Source organism: Ambystoma mexicanum, chromosome 4p (genome assembly GCF_040938575.1).
Source record: "Ambystoma mexicanum isolate Mex_15411 chromosome 4p, UKY_AmexF1_1, whole genome shotgun sequence".
NCBI classification, from domain to species: Eukaryota; Metazoa; Chordata; class Amphibia; order Caudata; family Ambystomatidae; genus Ambystoma; species Ambystoma mexicanum.
In genome coordinates, this window is record NC_090927.1 from 309,610,576 (window position 1) to 309,626,229 (window position 15,654).

At 49.6% G+C, this 15,654-nt stretch overlaps 1 protein-coding gene across 4 annotated transcripts in view; it reads left to right on the forward strand.

Annotated features, from left to right (window-relative positions):
• The window catches only part of ATAD2B (ATPase family AAA domain containing 2B), a 3,113,054-nt gene that overhangs the window by 939,860 nt on the left and 2,157,540 nt on the right, over window positions 1-15,654 (forward strand). For all 4 annotated transcript variants that reach the window (XM_069605879.1, XM_069605877.1, XM_069605876.1 and 1 more), the window contains exon 12: window positions 11,878-12,052. In XM_069605879.1, coding sequence (XP_069461980.1) covers window positions 11,878-12,052 — 175 coding nt within the window. The remainder of the gene's footprint in view (window positions 1-11,877; window positions 12,053-15,654) is intronic.

The following is a 15,654-nucleotide window of genomic DNA, read 5'->3' on the forward strand; positions in this document are numbered from 1 at the left end:
CAGTCCCTCCTAGAAGTACATGTAGCTGTCAGCAAACAGCATATGCATTGCTTGGTTCATTATTGAGCTTGGTGAGTATCAGTACTATGAATATTTCGTTTTCTTTGTAATAAATAGCTGGCATGACCCTTGAAAACAGGGCTCACGTAATATTGCGTAGTGCATTGGATGGATTGCTCACTTTTTATAAAATTGACCGCCAAAATGGAAATACTTGAGCAGAGCGCGGACGTATCCCACGTTACCATTATTTCCATTCTCCATTCATATAATGTTAGACGTTTCCTTAACAATACATTAATGTTGTTGGTCTAATGGAGATGATGCCCCCGTGTACGGGCGCATCAGTGTTAGTATCCAAATTAATAGGCTCCCCAGTTAGTCTGTCTGGTTCAGTGCATAAGGGCTTACCTCAAAAGTGATGATCCTGTCTCCTCGCATCAGCCGTGTATTGTCTGTTTCATGGCTATATTGATTACTATAGATACACATAGTCCTTTTTTAGTGTCACTGTCTCCCGAGTGGAAGTTTGATTTGCGGCCGCCATATTTTGGGCTTGAATCCCTGCAGGTAACCTTATTCAGCTGTATTTTATCCCAAACGAGTATCCGTTTAAACTGATATAAGCGGCAAATGTTGCAAAACCTGTTAATGGACATGTCCATGATCAAATGCACCTTATTAAATATAAGATAGCCGGACTCGTTAATTTCTAAAATCAAGTCCTGATTGCTCGCAGCTATATTTAGAATTAGTAGGAGATTAATTCTAAATAGTTTTTACCGAGTCAAAAACCGGCCGCTACAAATTATGCAAATGAAATGTCTATACTTGCATATTTCAAACAAAAAAAGGGGGGCCAGCCTCTCATTCTTTTGATGGCAATATGCAGGCTGATTGGTGCAGTTTCAAATGAAGACCGCACATAGACCCTGCTGCCGTCTGATCTTGCCAAATATGTATGAGACGTGATTTTCCGTCTAGTATGCTGTGCTGTTGTGAGGTTCTAAATCCCCTTATATGATAAGTGCAGGTGTGTCTATTTCTGGCAAATGTGTTTTATAGTGTGTCACACGTATAAAAGATGTTTCATTTGACATTTGATCAGTTTCTCAATCCAAGTGTTGGTCAAATCCAGATTCTTTAAGCTAAAAGTACGACAGTGTACGCCTCTCAGTGGTTTATCTTACATTACAATGTCCTTTTTCCATCCAATTTAAATTGTAATTACATTCGCATATCTAAACACTTTAGGCATTTTATTTTGACTGTAGGGAAAGCTTGGCCCGCAACAATCTGTTACATGCACCTTATAGAAAATGCACCATTTCATTGTCCTTGTTTAGTCCAAATTCAATAGTACGAAATTTGCATATCAACCAGGCCTCAGCTTGCCGCAGCTTGGTTTCTCTGTTTCCTCCTCTTTTCCCAAGTACCACTCTCTGTAGCCTCACAAATCGGAGGTTATGTTTCTCTTCCAGCTGATGTTAATTTTTTCTGTGACCAAATTCGTATGTGTTATGATTAAAAAAAAAAACACTATGGTTGATGAAACAAAACCAAGATTGTGGCGCACATTATCTGGGTGAGGAAACTGTTTACTTGTCTACTAATTAGAGGTAGGGGTCTTTGCCTCTTCTTTTCCTCATGCCGGTGCGACATGCCTTTTTTTTGTTTTTGGGAGAAGGCCTAAAAAAGTTGGCACAAACAAAACCCCAACCATTTCTTCATTGTACAAATGTAACTGCGGCTACCAGCCAGTATTTTTAACCAAAAATCCCATATGTTAAAAGAAATGGGGATACATAAGTATCCCCATTGCACTGCATTGTAAGGTGGTGAGTCCAATGCAAAAATACAATTATAAAAGGGAAACAAAGATTCCAAGCACTGATAGTCTGAAGGACTGATCAGTTTCCACATAACAAATGTGCAAGAGGGAAGTGAAGCTGAAGGACAGAATCAAAAACACAGCAAAAAAATGGGGTTCCATAGAAAACTATTGAGGGAAAGTTGCAAAGAGAAAATCGTCCCTAATGCTTTGGCGCTCAAACCCAAGACACAGGCAAATCTATTGGACATGCCAGTAGAGGAAGGCCATGTACGAAGTACTTGAAAAAGCTAAAAAAAATAAAAAACAATCTTGATGACTAAGGGTCTAAATAACAAGTAAACATTTTAAACAGATGGGATCCTCTTCCATTGAGTGAACTTTTCAGCCTCCATAATAATCACAATCCACAGCTCACTACACGTATCCAACAGGTACCAATCTGTGATATGCCAGTCAAGGTTCACGGCACACAACCGCCTTAGGAGATTGTTGTCAATACATATATGACAGAGGTTGTGGTAGAGGCCAGCCCTAAGAGGGGCAGCCTCATCCAACAACAACTAAAAACTACTCAGCAGTATAGCACTCCTCCCATGTTATCCCTGTAAGAGGGTGGGGTGGGCAAATAACATAATTACATCATATGCACCAAGTGGATAGCATTAGATAAGTCAGTGCTATTCACAGCCCAGGAAGGTTACTATGTCAAGTTCATACAAAAACTGTGCAATCTGCCTGCAAAGGGCAGGAAGCTACCTATCACCTGATCATCTGGTGCTTTTCGAGGAAATACTAACTTTGATACCAAAAGAAGCTATTGAGAAAGTGCCTTGAAACCAGGTAAACCAAGGTATTTATTCAATATACTTTCTAGTTAATAAACATGACGAATCAGAGGAGGGTTCTAGACTTAAGGCTGTCAAACTGCAAAAATTCAGATTGACAACCCTCTAAAATGACATTCCCCTAGTAAAAAAGGGAGAATGTACTGCAACACTGGATGTAAAAGGTGCATTTCAATGTTCCCAAGAATTCGCAAACATTTCTGCTTCAAATTAGACAAAAGACATTTTCAATTAAAAGTACTTCCTTTTGGGATTGCCTTGGCACCGCTATTCACTGTAGTGCTCTGTCGTGGCAGCTCAGCTGCACAGCAAGGGAATTCCAGTATATTCCGATCTGGACGACTGGCTAATAACAGGGGAAAGTACAAGACCATTTGGGCTTGATCGTCAACAAAAATAAGTAGTCTCCTTCCAAGCCCCAACAAGCAGCTCCTAGGAGCCATGCAAGATACAAGAATGGCAAAGGCTTGCCCTTCTCAGGACAGAGTCAAACATTACTAGCGCAAATCTGTTTGTTCATGGTCGGTCGCCACATAAACCAGGAAAGTTCTTCATAATTCCACATGCAAGACTCAAAATGCACCCTATACCGCCGTGGCTAATAGAGTGCAGTGGTCTCCGGTAACTGACTGGCCTTGCAAAAGCTGGTAGCAGCCCTTAAATGGTGGATAAAAGAGAACTTGCTAAAATGGAGGTCATTTGTTAACCCACCAATACAGGCAAGCATCACAACCGATCCATGACCGACTGTGGAGTGCCCTGTCAGCACCTCAGCACAGGAGAGGTGGTCTGCACAACAGGTCAAACAACTCGTACATGTTTTGGAGCTTCCAGTTGTCAAGCTGGCATTCTTCTCTTTTCTAAAGGTCTTGATTCAAAAAAATATTCTCATCAACATAGACCACACCACAGCCATGCTTTATTTCAACAAATAGGGAAGAGCACTCAATAGAGTTGTCCCGGCTCGCTCAGAACATTTCAAAGTAGAGTCTCGTAAGGAACATTCACAATCGGGCAGAACATGTTCCCAGTGAACACATTATTCTTGCGGACAGCTTTATCGGAGCCCTGGTACAGGGACATGAGTAGGAAATAAACATCCATACACTGAAACAAATTTTTGCACAGTGGGGTCAGTCAACAGTAGACCTAGTTGCAACAGCAGAAAATGCAAAATGACCAAACTTTGCATCCAGGTACCTACTATCGTGGCTTCTAAGCAGTGCGCTCTGGATGCGTTGTTACAGGATATTTTCATACACTTTCCCTTGCACCACCACTGTGCAAAGTATTATTCAGTTTTCATGAAGAAGGTGTTGTTGTTAATATTAATAATATCGGAAGACAAGCCTTCTCTGTCTACGCTCTAAGACTCTGGAACCTCTTTCCCGTCAACATCAGACTTGCCCCATCAGTTTTACAATTCAGGAAACAGTTCAAGACCTTACTCTTCAAGGAATGGCTCCTCCTTAACATGTAGGTCCACACGCTGCACTCCCCACCCTACCTGAGGCTCTGTGAACTGCACCCCACTGTCTCCCCTGGTTGCTTGTTGATCCCTTACTGCCAGTTGCCCTCCCTAAACCTACCCTGTTGGCTCCCAGCTCCTTTTTTTCTTTGGTTTACTCACTGTATTTCCCCTATGATTGTGAAGCGCTCCGTTGCTTCCCAGAGCTAGGTCCATGGTCAAAATATACCCTAAAACATAATCCAAAGATTGCTCCCTAGGCTGACCACAGCGCCACTTGACAAAGGGGGGGGGAGAGCCGGCCTGGACACTGCCGTACAACATAATTATTGAAGGCAGAGCAGCAAAGGATTCTAAGTCAAGAATGCTGCAGAGAAACCCCTAGGCCATTGGGGACTTCCAGGATTGGCCCGCAGCATACTGACTCAAACCTACCTTCGGGGGAACAAAATCTGATCCCCAACACTAACTTGGCTTCCACAGTGTCCAGGCTGCCATCCCGCAGCAGTTATGTGCTGAGAATGTGAGCGGGGCTTAGCCTCCTGGTAAAGACCTTGCCTTGAGCATACACCTCCCAGTGGGGGAGATAGATCAAGATTGGCAAGGGCAGGCTGGCCAATGAGGGCAAAAGAAGGGAAATGTAAGCCCTCTCACAGGAAACAAGCAGTGCAGGATTTTCGGGACAAGGTCAAAAGAGGATAAAGAGGCAGACTAAGATCAGCAGGAAAAAGCAGCAGATTGTGGAGCAGGTGGGGTATTGTGTTGTATGCAAAGATACTGCTGTTTGTGTGGCAGATGGCTACAAGTTAGTGTAGGGAGTGATTGGGAAGTGAAAGGTATAGAGTGAAAAGAAAGTGTAAATGTAGAAATAGGAGGAGGAGTTTAGTGGCAGGATGGAAGTGTAGTGGGAGGTAGTGGGAGTTAGTGTAGTAGTGTGGGAGGACAAGTCATATCAAAGTTTGGAGGCGAGACAGAGGAGGTGCGTAACCTCTGAGGGACAGCAGTGTTGGGCAGAGCAAGGTGGGGGCGAGACAGTGAGTAGATTGGGCGAGGTATACATGAGTGTGAGTGAACGATTTTAAGTACAACAAGGTGAATGCAAGACACAATACCTAGCCCCTTAGAAGGCTAAGATACAGTTTGAGTAGGGAACGTTAGGAAGCCCCTGATCGAGTTCAGATAGCCGGCACTTGGGGAGCCGCGATTAGCAAAGGCAGCTTTAAGACGGTAGAGGTTCCTGTTAGATAGCATTAATCCTGGGATAGCAGGTGCCTAGGGTAGGAAGGACGTACCACTTGAGATGAGGCAGCCCTGTGCTCATAAATGTTTAAATAAAAATGCTTCTTTGTGTCTCAGGAGTGATTTCTGTGTTTCATTACAAATAAAATATTTAGTAAGTGACTAGATTAGAATGGCATGGTTTGATATAGATTGAAAGCGTTAATGCCAAAGTTCTGATAGCAATATTTTCCTGCAAACATTCCTAGTTCCAAACGTGAAAACCTATAACTGGGCAAATTGAGTTATTACTTAATATTCTCAAACGCATTTCTATCAAACACTCCCTGGAAAGTAGGCTTATACATGGATTAGTAGCATATTTGGTCTGATTTATTTTCAGAATTCAGTAAATTGACTAATTTCTAATATTCTCCAGCATGGGGTCTGGCATGGATTCACATGCTCATGAATATTCCCCGTCGTCAGGCTAGGAATCCCCGGTAAAGAAAAATGTCAATTTCAGTTTTGTTTCTGAACTGTCTTTCTACTACTAACCACTCACCGGTCTCTGGGTCATACTGCCCCCAGCCAATGACTGCCCTCTACTTAAGCCCCTCCTCTGGCAGCCATCTTCAGATTTGTACCGCACGTTCAAGTGTTGGGAGTCCTTGTGCTGTAGCTCTCAAGCTTTTACTGCGTATTTTCAAAGAGTTTACTCTTATTTTTTGGTCTATTCGAGCCTCAAGCTCCACCGATTCTTCTTCCAATCAATGGGGACCCATTTTGGAATTCTTCTACGCCCCTCGATTTACACTTCTTGGAGGATTCCGGAAGACCTTTGAGGCCTACCCCGTTCGGACATGGCCCAGGACAAAAGAGATTCGACACCTACTGGATCCAAACTGTTCAAGAACTGCCCAGGATGTGGACTACAGAATGTCTTCAAGGAAGATGAGCACTCCCGGTGCCTCTACTGCCTTCACGCCGATAAGTCGCACATGGAGGAGGACTGTGCGTTCTGTAAGAACATGTCCGGCCGGACAATGAAGGACCGTCGTATTCGGCTCACCAACTGGCTGGAGGGGAAGAGAGAAGAAGTCTGAGTGGTCTTCTAAGACTTTTGATGGCGTTTCAGCGACGGGGGCCCAACAAAAGCCAAAGCACAGCGAGTCGGCGGGCACCGGGAACGCCTTTGGTTGGTGCTCCTCGGCTGCCAGGCAGGGCGCGACGTCACCAACTCCATCATCCATGAGCCAATGCTCTGGCGTGGAGAAAATGAAGTCGGAGAACCCGGGTAAGCTTCGGGAGAAGCCCCGGTCGATCCCGACGGAGAAAGCCAAGGGGGGGGGGGCCAGGCGGTGACCCTCCCCCTAAGGTAAAGGCCTTAGATGCACCCAAGGTCGTAAGGGCCCTGATTCACCCGGCGAAAGCCTTTATCGAAGGAGTCGTTGCAGCCCTGGCGAAGCCTGCAGAGGCTACCCCAGTGTAGATGACTTCCGGGCTTAGAAGTTCCCTGAATAATCTTTCGAACCTATTGGGAAGACACCAGTGAAACCCCGGAAGGAGAAAGAGTGGGGGGGGGGCACGGTAGCCATAACGGACATAGATACCTCCTCAGAGGATGAGCTGGCTGAAGTCAAAAAGATCCTGGACAAGAAGATCGAGGAAATCGGGTCCTACAGGAGGGATCCCGACGAGGCGGATGTGGAGAGCGATGGTGGAGCCGATGAGGAGCCGCGGCCTGTGGAGGAAAGGGAGCAATCTGCGCCCCAGTCGTCGCTCCTGTCGCTACTGATGCCGACACCACAGGACAATTCAGGTGCAATCTTGATGGCTTTGCAGACCCTGTGTACGGAGATGAGGACAAGGTTGCCCTTACCCCCAGTGGACGATCCAGCCGTGCCTGGACTGTCGGGGAGCCCACCGAACAAGCGGAGGCGAATCCAGCCTCCCCCTCCCTTCCATCCTTCACCTCCATCCCCTCCGCCGAGGGATGAGACGGGAATGGAGACGGCGACAACGGGGACAGATGACGACGGTGGTGACGATGGGATGGATCTCCCATCAACTCCTGCCTGGGCCTCCCCTCCCGGCGAAATTGGCTCCTTTCACGCCATGATTGCCAGGGCATCGGAGCTTTTCCTGCTATGCCCCAAAGAGCAGAAGGAAGGTTTTCTCTACCAACGACGGGAGGCCAAGAGGAAGACCGTCCTCTCAGTCCCGTTACTGGACGACATCTGGGATGAAGGACTGGCACTGCTGAAGAACCGGTCCACGCCTCCTGTGAAGAGGGACCGGTACGAGAAGTAGTACCGGGTCCCAGATGCCGCCCCTGTGTGCCTCAGAGCACAACCGTCCCTGGATTCGGTGGTCTCCGCGGCGGCCAAGAATAAATCGGCAGGGGCGACGGCATCAGCTTCCAATTCCCCACCGAACGGTGAGGGGAAGAAGCTGGACGCCATGGGACGATGGGTCATCTCGTTGGCAGCGACGACCATCAAAGCGGCCAATGCCCTCGCGATCGTGGCACGCTACGACAGGGAGCTGGGGTTCAAGGTCGCTCCCCTCCTGGACTTCCTCCCAGACGACAAAAGGGCAGAAGCCCTTGAAATCCTGAAGGAAGGCGAGGTGGGTTCGGACCACGCCATCACGGTGGCCACAGACATCGCCGACACAGACTTTCGCCAGATGGGCAACAGCATTTGCCTTCGCTGGCGCGGTTGACTCAAGGCCACCGATTTCCGTCAAATGTGCAGACATGCCCTTCGACGGGAACTACCTGTTCGGCAAGGCATTGGACGAGTCACTGCAGGCCATCAAGGTGGACACTGAGACAGCCCGGGCTTTGGGTTATCTGCATCAACGATGGCCATCCTTTCGGACCCGCGGAGGAAAGTCTCAAGGTGCCTCCAAAGGATACGGCAGCAGTTCCGCGTCGTACCGCCAAGCGGCCCGCTCATCGTCGCAGGAGGCCTACAGAGGCCGCAGCAAGGCCAGAGGACAGCGTCGTCATCGCCAAGGAGGCCAAGGCGGCAAGGCCTCAGCGAAGCAAGATTGAACCGGCCGTGACATCGGTCCCCCACCCAAGCACCCTGGTGGGAGGCCGTCTGGCGAGATTCGTCAGCGTGTGGGAGTCCATCTCCACCGACCGTTGGGTGCTGGATGCTCTGGCCCAAGGGCACACTCTGGAATTCCAAAGAAAGTGTCCCCGTCTATCACCCGTGGCCAGGAAGGAAAACCACGTGCCACAGCTACTTCTAGAGGTATGAGCAATGCTAAAAAAGGGTGCGATAGAACTCATCCCGAGGAGGCACCGGGGCTCTGGAGTATACTCACCGTACTTCCTCGTCCGAAAGAAGACCGGCGGTTGGCGACCCACCCTGGACCTTCGCTGCCTCAACAAATACATCAAGTCCCAGAAGTTCCGGATGGTCACCCTTCAGCACATGCTGGGTCAGCTGGAGGAGGGCGACTTCCTATCGTCGCTGGAATTGGAGGATGACTACTTCCACATCCCCATTCACAAAGGACATCGAAAGTTCCTACGTTTCGTGGTCCAAGGGCGACACTACTCGTTCAAGGCCCTACCCTTTGGTTTGAAGTCGGCGCAGAGGGTCTTCACTAAGTGCCTGGCAATGGTGGCGGCACGGCTGCGCCTGCAAGGGATCCAGGTTTACCCCTACCTGGACGATTGGCTCATCCAAGCAAAGTCAAGAGAACTCGCCGTCGATCACACAGCGAAGACCATCCGACTCCTCATGGATCTGGGATTCTCGATCAACTTCGCGAAATCCCATTTGGTACCGTCGCAACACGCCCTGTTCCTGGGAGCCAGACTCCACACAGTGGCGCGATTGGCTTCACCGTCGGAGGAAAGGACAAAGCCCATCCTGGGCAAGGTACAACAGCTGTTGACTATGGAAAGGGCCATGGTGAGTTCCATCAAGTCCCTACTCGACATGATGTCATTATGCATCTACCTCGTGCGCCTATGCAGGTTGCGGATGCGGCCACTGCAGGAGTTCCTCGATGCCCGTTGGATGCAAGCAGCGGGCAGCTTCGAAGACGAGATCTCCCTCGACGAGACTTTCCGCCAAGCGATCCGGTGGTGGGGCAACCGTGCACATCTAGCGGCGGGTATGGACTTCCAGACCCCGGCACATCAGGAAACTGTGACGGACGCCTCCCTGGAAGGATGGGGAGTACACCCCGGTGATCTCCACGCAAGAGGCCTTTGGCTCCCGGAGGAGAGGTCACTACACATCATCCTGGAGATCCGAGCCGTGTTCGGAGCCCTCGGGTCATTCCTCCCATCCCTCAAGGGTAAGGTGGTGAGGGTCTTCACTGACAACACCACCACGATGTTCTACATCCGGTAGCAAGGGGGCATCAGATCCCCAGTCCTATCCAAGGAAGCGCAGGATCTGTGGCACTGTGCCGTTGTCCAGGGGATGTTCCTGGTACCCTTCCATCTGGCAGGAATAAAGAACACCATCGCCGACTCACTCAGCAGGGAGCTGCGCTTTTGCCACGAGTGGGAGCTTCGGCAGGATCAAGTGGATCTCCTATTCCGACGATGGGGCAATCCCCAGATCGATCTATTTGCGACGGCGCCGAACACCAAGTGCCGGAGGTTCGACAGCAGGTTCCCCCAGCCGGGGAGCATGGCCGACGCATTCTCATTCCCCTGGGACGGCCTATTCCTGTATGCGTTCCGCCGTTGCCATTGCTGCTGCGACTCATCAGTGAACTCAGACGGCCCTGGTGCAGATGATCCTCGTCGCACCGGCGTGGCCGAGGCAGATCTGGTTCCCGGACCTTCTGGGCATGTCAGTGTCCCCTCCCCCCCAGTCAAACTGCCAACGGACGCAGATCTTCTCAGCAGGGAAGGAGGCGCCATCCTCCATCACGGCCCAGGATCGCTGAACCTGCAGGCCTGGCTCCTGCAGCACTAGAGTTGGGAAGGTACGATATCCCGGCGGACTGCAAGGAGGTGCTTGCAAAGGCCAGGGCATCCTCGACTCTTAAGTGCTACTGACACAAATGGAAGAGGTTCTCTGTCTGGTGCCGTGCACAGAACATCAACCCTCTGCGGATTACGGCCCCTCAAGTGCTGCCGCACTTGCTGTCGCTGTCCAAGGCGGGGCTGGCGCACGCCTCCATCAAAATCCATCTGGCGGCGATCTCCCGCTACACCAGAACTTCGGGGCGGTCATCTCTGTGGTCTCATCGCCTGGTTCATGAAGGAGTTCATGAAAGGACTGTTCTGATCGTTCCTGCCGGTGAAGGCTCCGGCCCCGGTGTAGGAGCTCAACGTGGTGCTGACCAGGCTCATGGGCCCGCCATTCGAGCCTCTGTATTCGGTTGAAGTTCCTGTCGTGGAAGACAGCTTTTCTTTTGGCCATCACCTCTGCACGATGAGTGGGAGAGATCCAGGCCCTAATCCTGTAAACCTCCATATCTGACATTCTACGAGACGAGGGTAGTGCTGAGGACGCACCCCTCATTCATGCCCAAGGTGCTGTCAGACTTCCATCTCAACAAGCCCTTGGTGTTACCTGTTTTCTTCCCGTCGCCTTCGTCGCCGGCTGAGAGGACTTTGCACTCACTGGGTGTGGCTAGAGCGCTGAAGTTCTACGTGGACCGCACAAAGACATCACAGCTGTTTGTGAACTTTGGCCCTGTGAACCAAGGGAAGGCCTTCTCGAAGGCTTCCATTTCCAGATGGCTCTCCGGCTGCATCATGCACTGTCACCGGTTGGCAAACCGACCACTGCCCGGCCGTCCGAGAGCCCATTGAACTAGAGCGATCGCTGCTACTATGGCGTTCCTGTCTGGTGTGCCCCTGCTGAACTTCTGCGGGGCTGCGACGTGGAGGTCGATGCACACCTTCACGAGATTCTACTGCGTCGACCGGGATTCCAGGGAGGAGTCCAGAGTCGGCCAGGCAGTGTTGCGCAACCCGTTTGCTTGAAGGTGAGCCTGGTGAAGAGGTAAGAGATGCTTAATGTTGAGTTGTTGAAATGCTTAATGTTGAGCCTTGCCACCTCCCGTGGTTGTGCATGTGTGTACTGCTATGTATTCTTGTATTCATGAGCATGTGAATCCATGCCAGACCCCTGCTGGAGAACAACAAGTACAGGTAAGTAACTTGTTCCTTCTTTGACACTCTGGCGATAGATCAATTTACCCGGCTCAATTGCATAGATTTTTGTAATTGAGGCTGCACATCATGTAATGATTTCAAACCTGATGCTCATGTCTATTCCCAAACCCACTTCAGTGTTTGCCGTTTGGCAATAATGGAATTGGGGATCTTGTGCTTTGGGCTTAGGTATCTCATACGCATGTCATTCTTTTTCTTTCAACATGGTTGCTGCTTTAATGTGGCGCTAGTTTTGTCTCATTAAGACTTGATATTTACACTTGAAATAGACAGTTGCAATGAAACAATTACAAACATATTTTGGGTATCACAACAATTGATTGCTGCATGTTTGTATTTTCAGGGGCTGCTTGTTTTATGGACCTCCAGGTACTGGTAAAACCTTGGTAGCAAGAGCTCTTGCTAATGAGTGCAGTCAAGGGGACAGAAAAGTGGCTTTCTTTATGAGAAAAGGTGCAGATTGCCTCAGCAAGTGGGTTGGAGAATCAGAACGGCAACTGCGGCTTCTCTTTGATCAGGTGAGCATTGTTTGTCCAGTTTTGAAAGTGTACGTTTGCTAACAATTATTTGATGGGCTGGTAAAACAGTGTTGCAGTATAGATAGTCTGTTATGTTATGTTAAATGTTAAAGGTATTTGTACCGCGCACCGTCACCAACGGAGTTGGTCCCCAGGCGCTCTGGCGGATCTGCAGACGAGAAGGTGGGATGAGTTAGTAAGGTGAAGAGGGAGTAGGATAGTGAGAGGAGTGGTGTTCTGTTGGCAGCTTCAACTTGGTATAAACTGGGTGCTGAGCTTTGGTGCGTGTATCGGATCGATGTCAGTCTGCGTGTGCTGTTGATGCGGCTTATGTGTTGTTGCAGTGTTGTGAAGTGCGTGCGGGTTGTTGTGTGAGATGGTTGTGAGTTTTTTGAGTGAGATAGGTATGTAGAGGTGTGAAGTATTTTTGGTTAGTGGCCTATATGATATTTAACATGTGTGGCATATGCTAACATTCACAATCCTGTCTAGATGCAGCAAAGGCTAGTGTTCACAATTCTAGGTGTGGCACTTGCTAACCTTCACAATTCCATCTAAGTGTGGCAGATGCTAACATGCTCAATCATGTCTAGATGTGACGCAGACTACTGTTCACCATTCCATCTAAGTGTTGGACATGCTAACATTCACATTTTATCTAAGTGTGGCAGATGCTAATGTTCACAGTCCTATCAAGATGCGATGTAGGCTAATGTTCACAATTCTGAGTGTAAGACCTGCTAACTTTCAAGATCTATCTAAGTGTGGCACATGCAGACTTTCACAATGCTATCTATGTGTGGCATGTGCTAACATTCACAATCCTGTCTAGATGCGACGCAGCCTGTTAAAGAATATTTATACTGTGCACTATCAACCTGAAAGTGGTCCCCTGACGGATCTGAAAAGCAAGAGGGTAGGGTAAGTTAGTAGGACTGATCGGGAAAAGCGCAAGAGAGCTGTGATATATGATATGATAGTTTATTTATATAGCGCCTATACACAATGTGTTTCAAAGCACTTCAAGGCAAGGGAGGGAGCAAGGGAAAATACAATGACATTCTTACAGGCCATGAACAGTAAGTATGTGAAATTAACGATCGTACTCGGCCTGATGACATTTCAGATAGTGCAAGAGCTAAGACATAGATAAGGAAGGGAGGGTGAGAGTGGCAAGGAAGGAAGCAGACAGGCGACTACCGTACTAGGCCTGGCGACATTTCTGGTAGAGCCGGAGAAAAACAAAAGGTGAGGGACAAGGGTGCAGAAAGGGAGGGGAGGAACAAAACGAGCGACTATCGTACTAGGCCGGCAGTTTCAGGTAGTGCTGGAGGGGGGCAGGGGGACAGTAAGGGGATGAGGGAGCGACAGACAAAGTTGCTATCATACTAGGTCCAAGGACAGTTCTGATAAAGTCAGTGCATAGAAGAAAGTAAGGGGAGGAGATAGGAAAATGGAGAGGGGAGGCGAGGAGAGAACAGAGTAAGCTGTCAAAAAGAGTGGAGAAGAAAGAAGAGAGAGTGAATATAATTGCAGAAGTCAGTAGTGACACATAATGTTGCAAGCCAGGATACAAGATGAAGATGGGAACAGCATGATTCAGGGACACCATGAGTACAAGATGTAAAGGAAGTCCAGCATAAGAGTTGAGAAAGGGTGACGCACCGTGAATCAATGAAGTCCATAAAAGTAAAATCCAGCATTGTCCACAAGACGGTGATGGTGAAACCAGAATGTATCAGGACAGACTCCTGTGTGCGGGGAAGTGGGGGGGCACAAGGGAACAACACGGGGTGTCCAGAAAGGGTGGGCTGGCCTGTGGGGACAGAGGGTGTAAACACATGTTTGTGCATGCTTACCTGCTGTCTTAGCAGGGGTTTGGACCCTGGTTCCTCGCATCAGATCTTGGGTTTCAAGTGGTGCTTAGATTGCGAGGCCAAAATGTCAGTGACTGACCCACACAATGGGCCTCATTACAAGCATGGTGGTCCGGGAACTACGGTACCGGTAAGCATGTCTGTACCGTAGTTCCCGGACCGCCATACTACGTGCTCTGCTCGCGGGTGCCGTTTCACCTGCCAGGTTTTTCCTGGTGGGTGTAATGGCACCCGTGAGCAGAGCACGTCAGATGCACCGGCAGAACTCTGTATGTGCTGGTGCATCCGACCTCCCCATTCCCATTCAGCCCAATGGGGCAGAATGGGGATTGGGATACCCTTGATTCCGGCACACACAAATGGGCTATTACCGGGTCCACCGAGCTCTGCATGACCCAGTTCTTGACCATTTGCGGGTGGCGGAAGAAATGCAACTCTGGCGGCCGCCGTACCCTTAATAAGGGCACGGCTACCGCCAGAGTTGTAATGAAGCCCAACGTCTGTTTATGGTGTTTGGGTTCCACTCACGACACGGAAGCCTGCGTGTCGTGTGCCAAGATGCAACCCAAGTCCCTGCGAGACAGAGCCGGTAAGCTTGCCCTGTGCCGACCGTCGCCAAAGTTTCTGGTGCAGTCTTTCATCCGGTCGTCTGAGGCCGAGGCTGAGGAGCCCTCTTATCACGACGAGGGCCTGCACCACAAGGAAACGAAAGAGGTCCCACTCCAGAAGCCATTCCTCATCCTCTTCCTCACAGAAGAAGCAACGCCACCATTGGCTGGAATCTGATTCTTCTCGGAGCAAGTTAAGCCCTCTAAGGGACCGACCACTCATGCAGCGTGGGATTCATTTAAAAAAGAAATGCTTGAAATGTTTCGGCAGCCGGCGGCTGTCGGTGCGGCTCCCACCCCGACCAGCAGGCCTCAGAAGCTAAAGCGGCGCTCGGTACCCCCGACCCCACACTTGCCAGGAAGACTATGCTTTCGGCGCCGACTGAGCTTTCAAGCTCCGTGCCCCTAGAGGCGCGAAGGTCACTCTCTAGAAGCCTCTCCCACAGCTCCCATCACCCGTCGGAGCTATCGGCGCTGGTACCCAATCCATCAGCCTCTAGGGCTCCACTACAAGTGGCTAAGCCCTCTGCCTAGGCATCCAGAGCTACGTAGCCGAAGGGAAAGCCCTCGAAGTCGACCAGTGATGTCGGCGCCTTTCAACCGATATCGCAGACAAGCTTTTTCCATTCGATGCAGCTGATTTTTGCCGCCGATCTGGCCTAAGAGTGCAAAGAGGTCGTCACCATCTTCATGTATTCCGGCGGTGCCGATTATTTCGAGGACCAAGACAATTTGATGGCACCTGCTCAGGGCCCTCAATGTGCCAGTGTGTTAGACACATCTCCAGACTTTGAGATGCAACAAAAACAACCCTACACTCACTCTCATGTCAAGTTTCGGACATTAGTAGAGAAAGTGGTTGACTCCTTCGGCCTCAAGTCGTCTGACATTCCCCATCAAGGGTATGACCCTAGAGATATCCTGGATGAGGGCCCAGCTATTGAGCAGAACATGCCCTTCAATTAGGCCGTAGCTGTCCCTTTTGCTTCCATCTGGAGAAACCTTTGCGCTTTGCCCCCCAATGTCACAGGGAAGTACAGGCCAGCGAGTGGGGAACCCTTGCTTTCTCTCAACACACCCTTGGCCGAAAGGGCTGGTAGTTCAGGCTGCCACTATA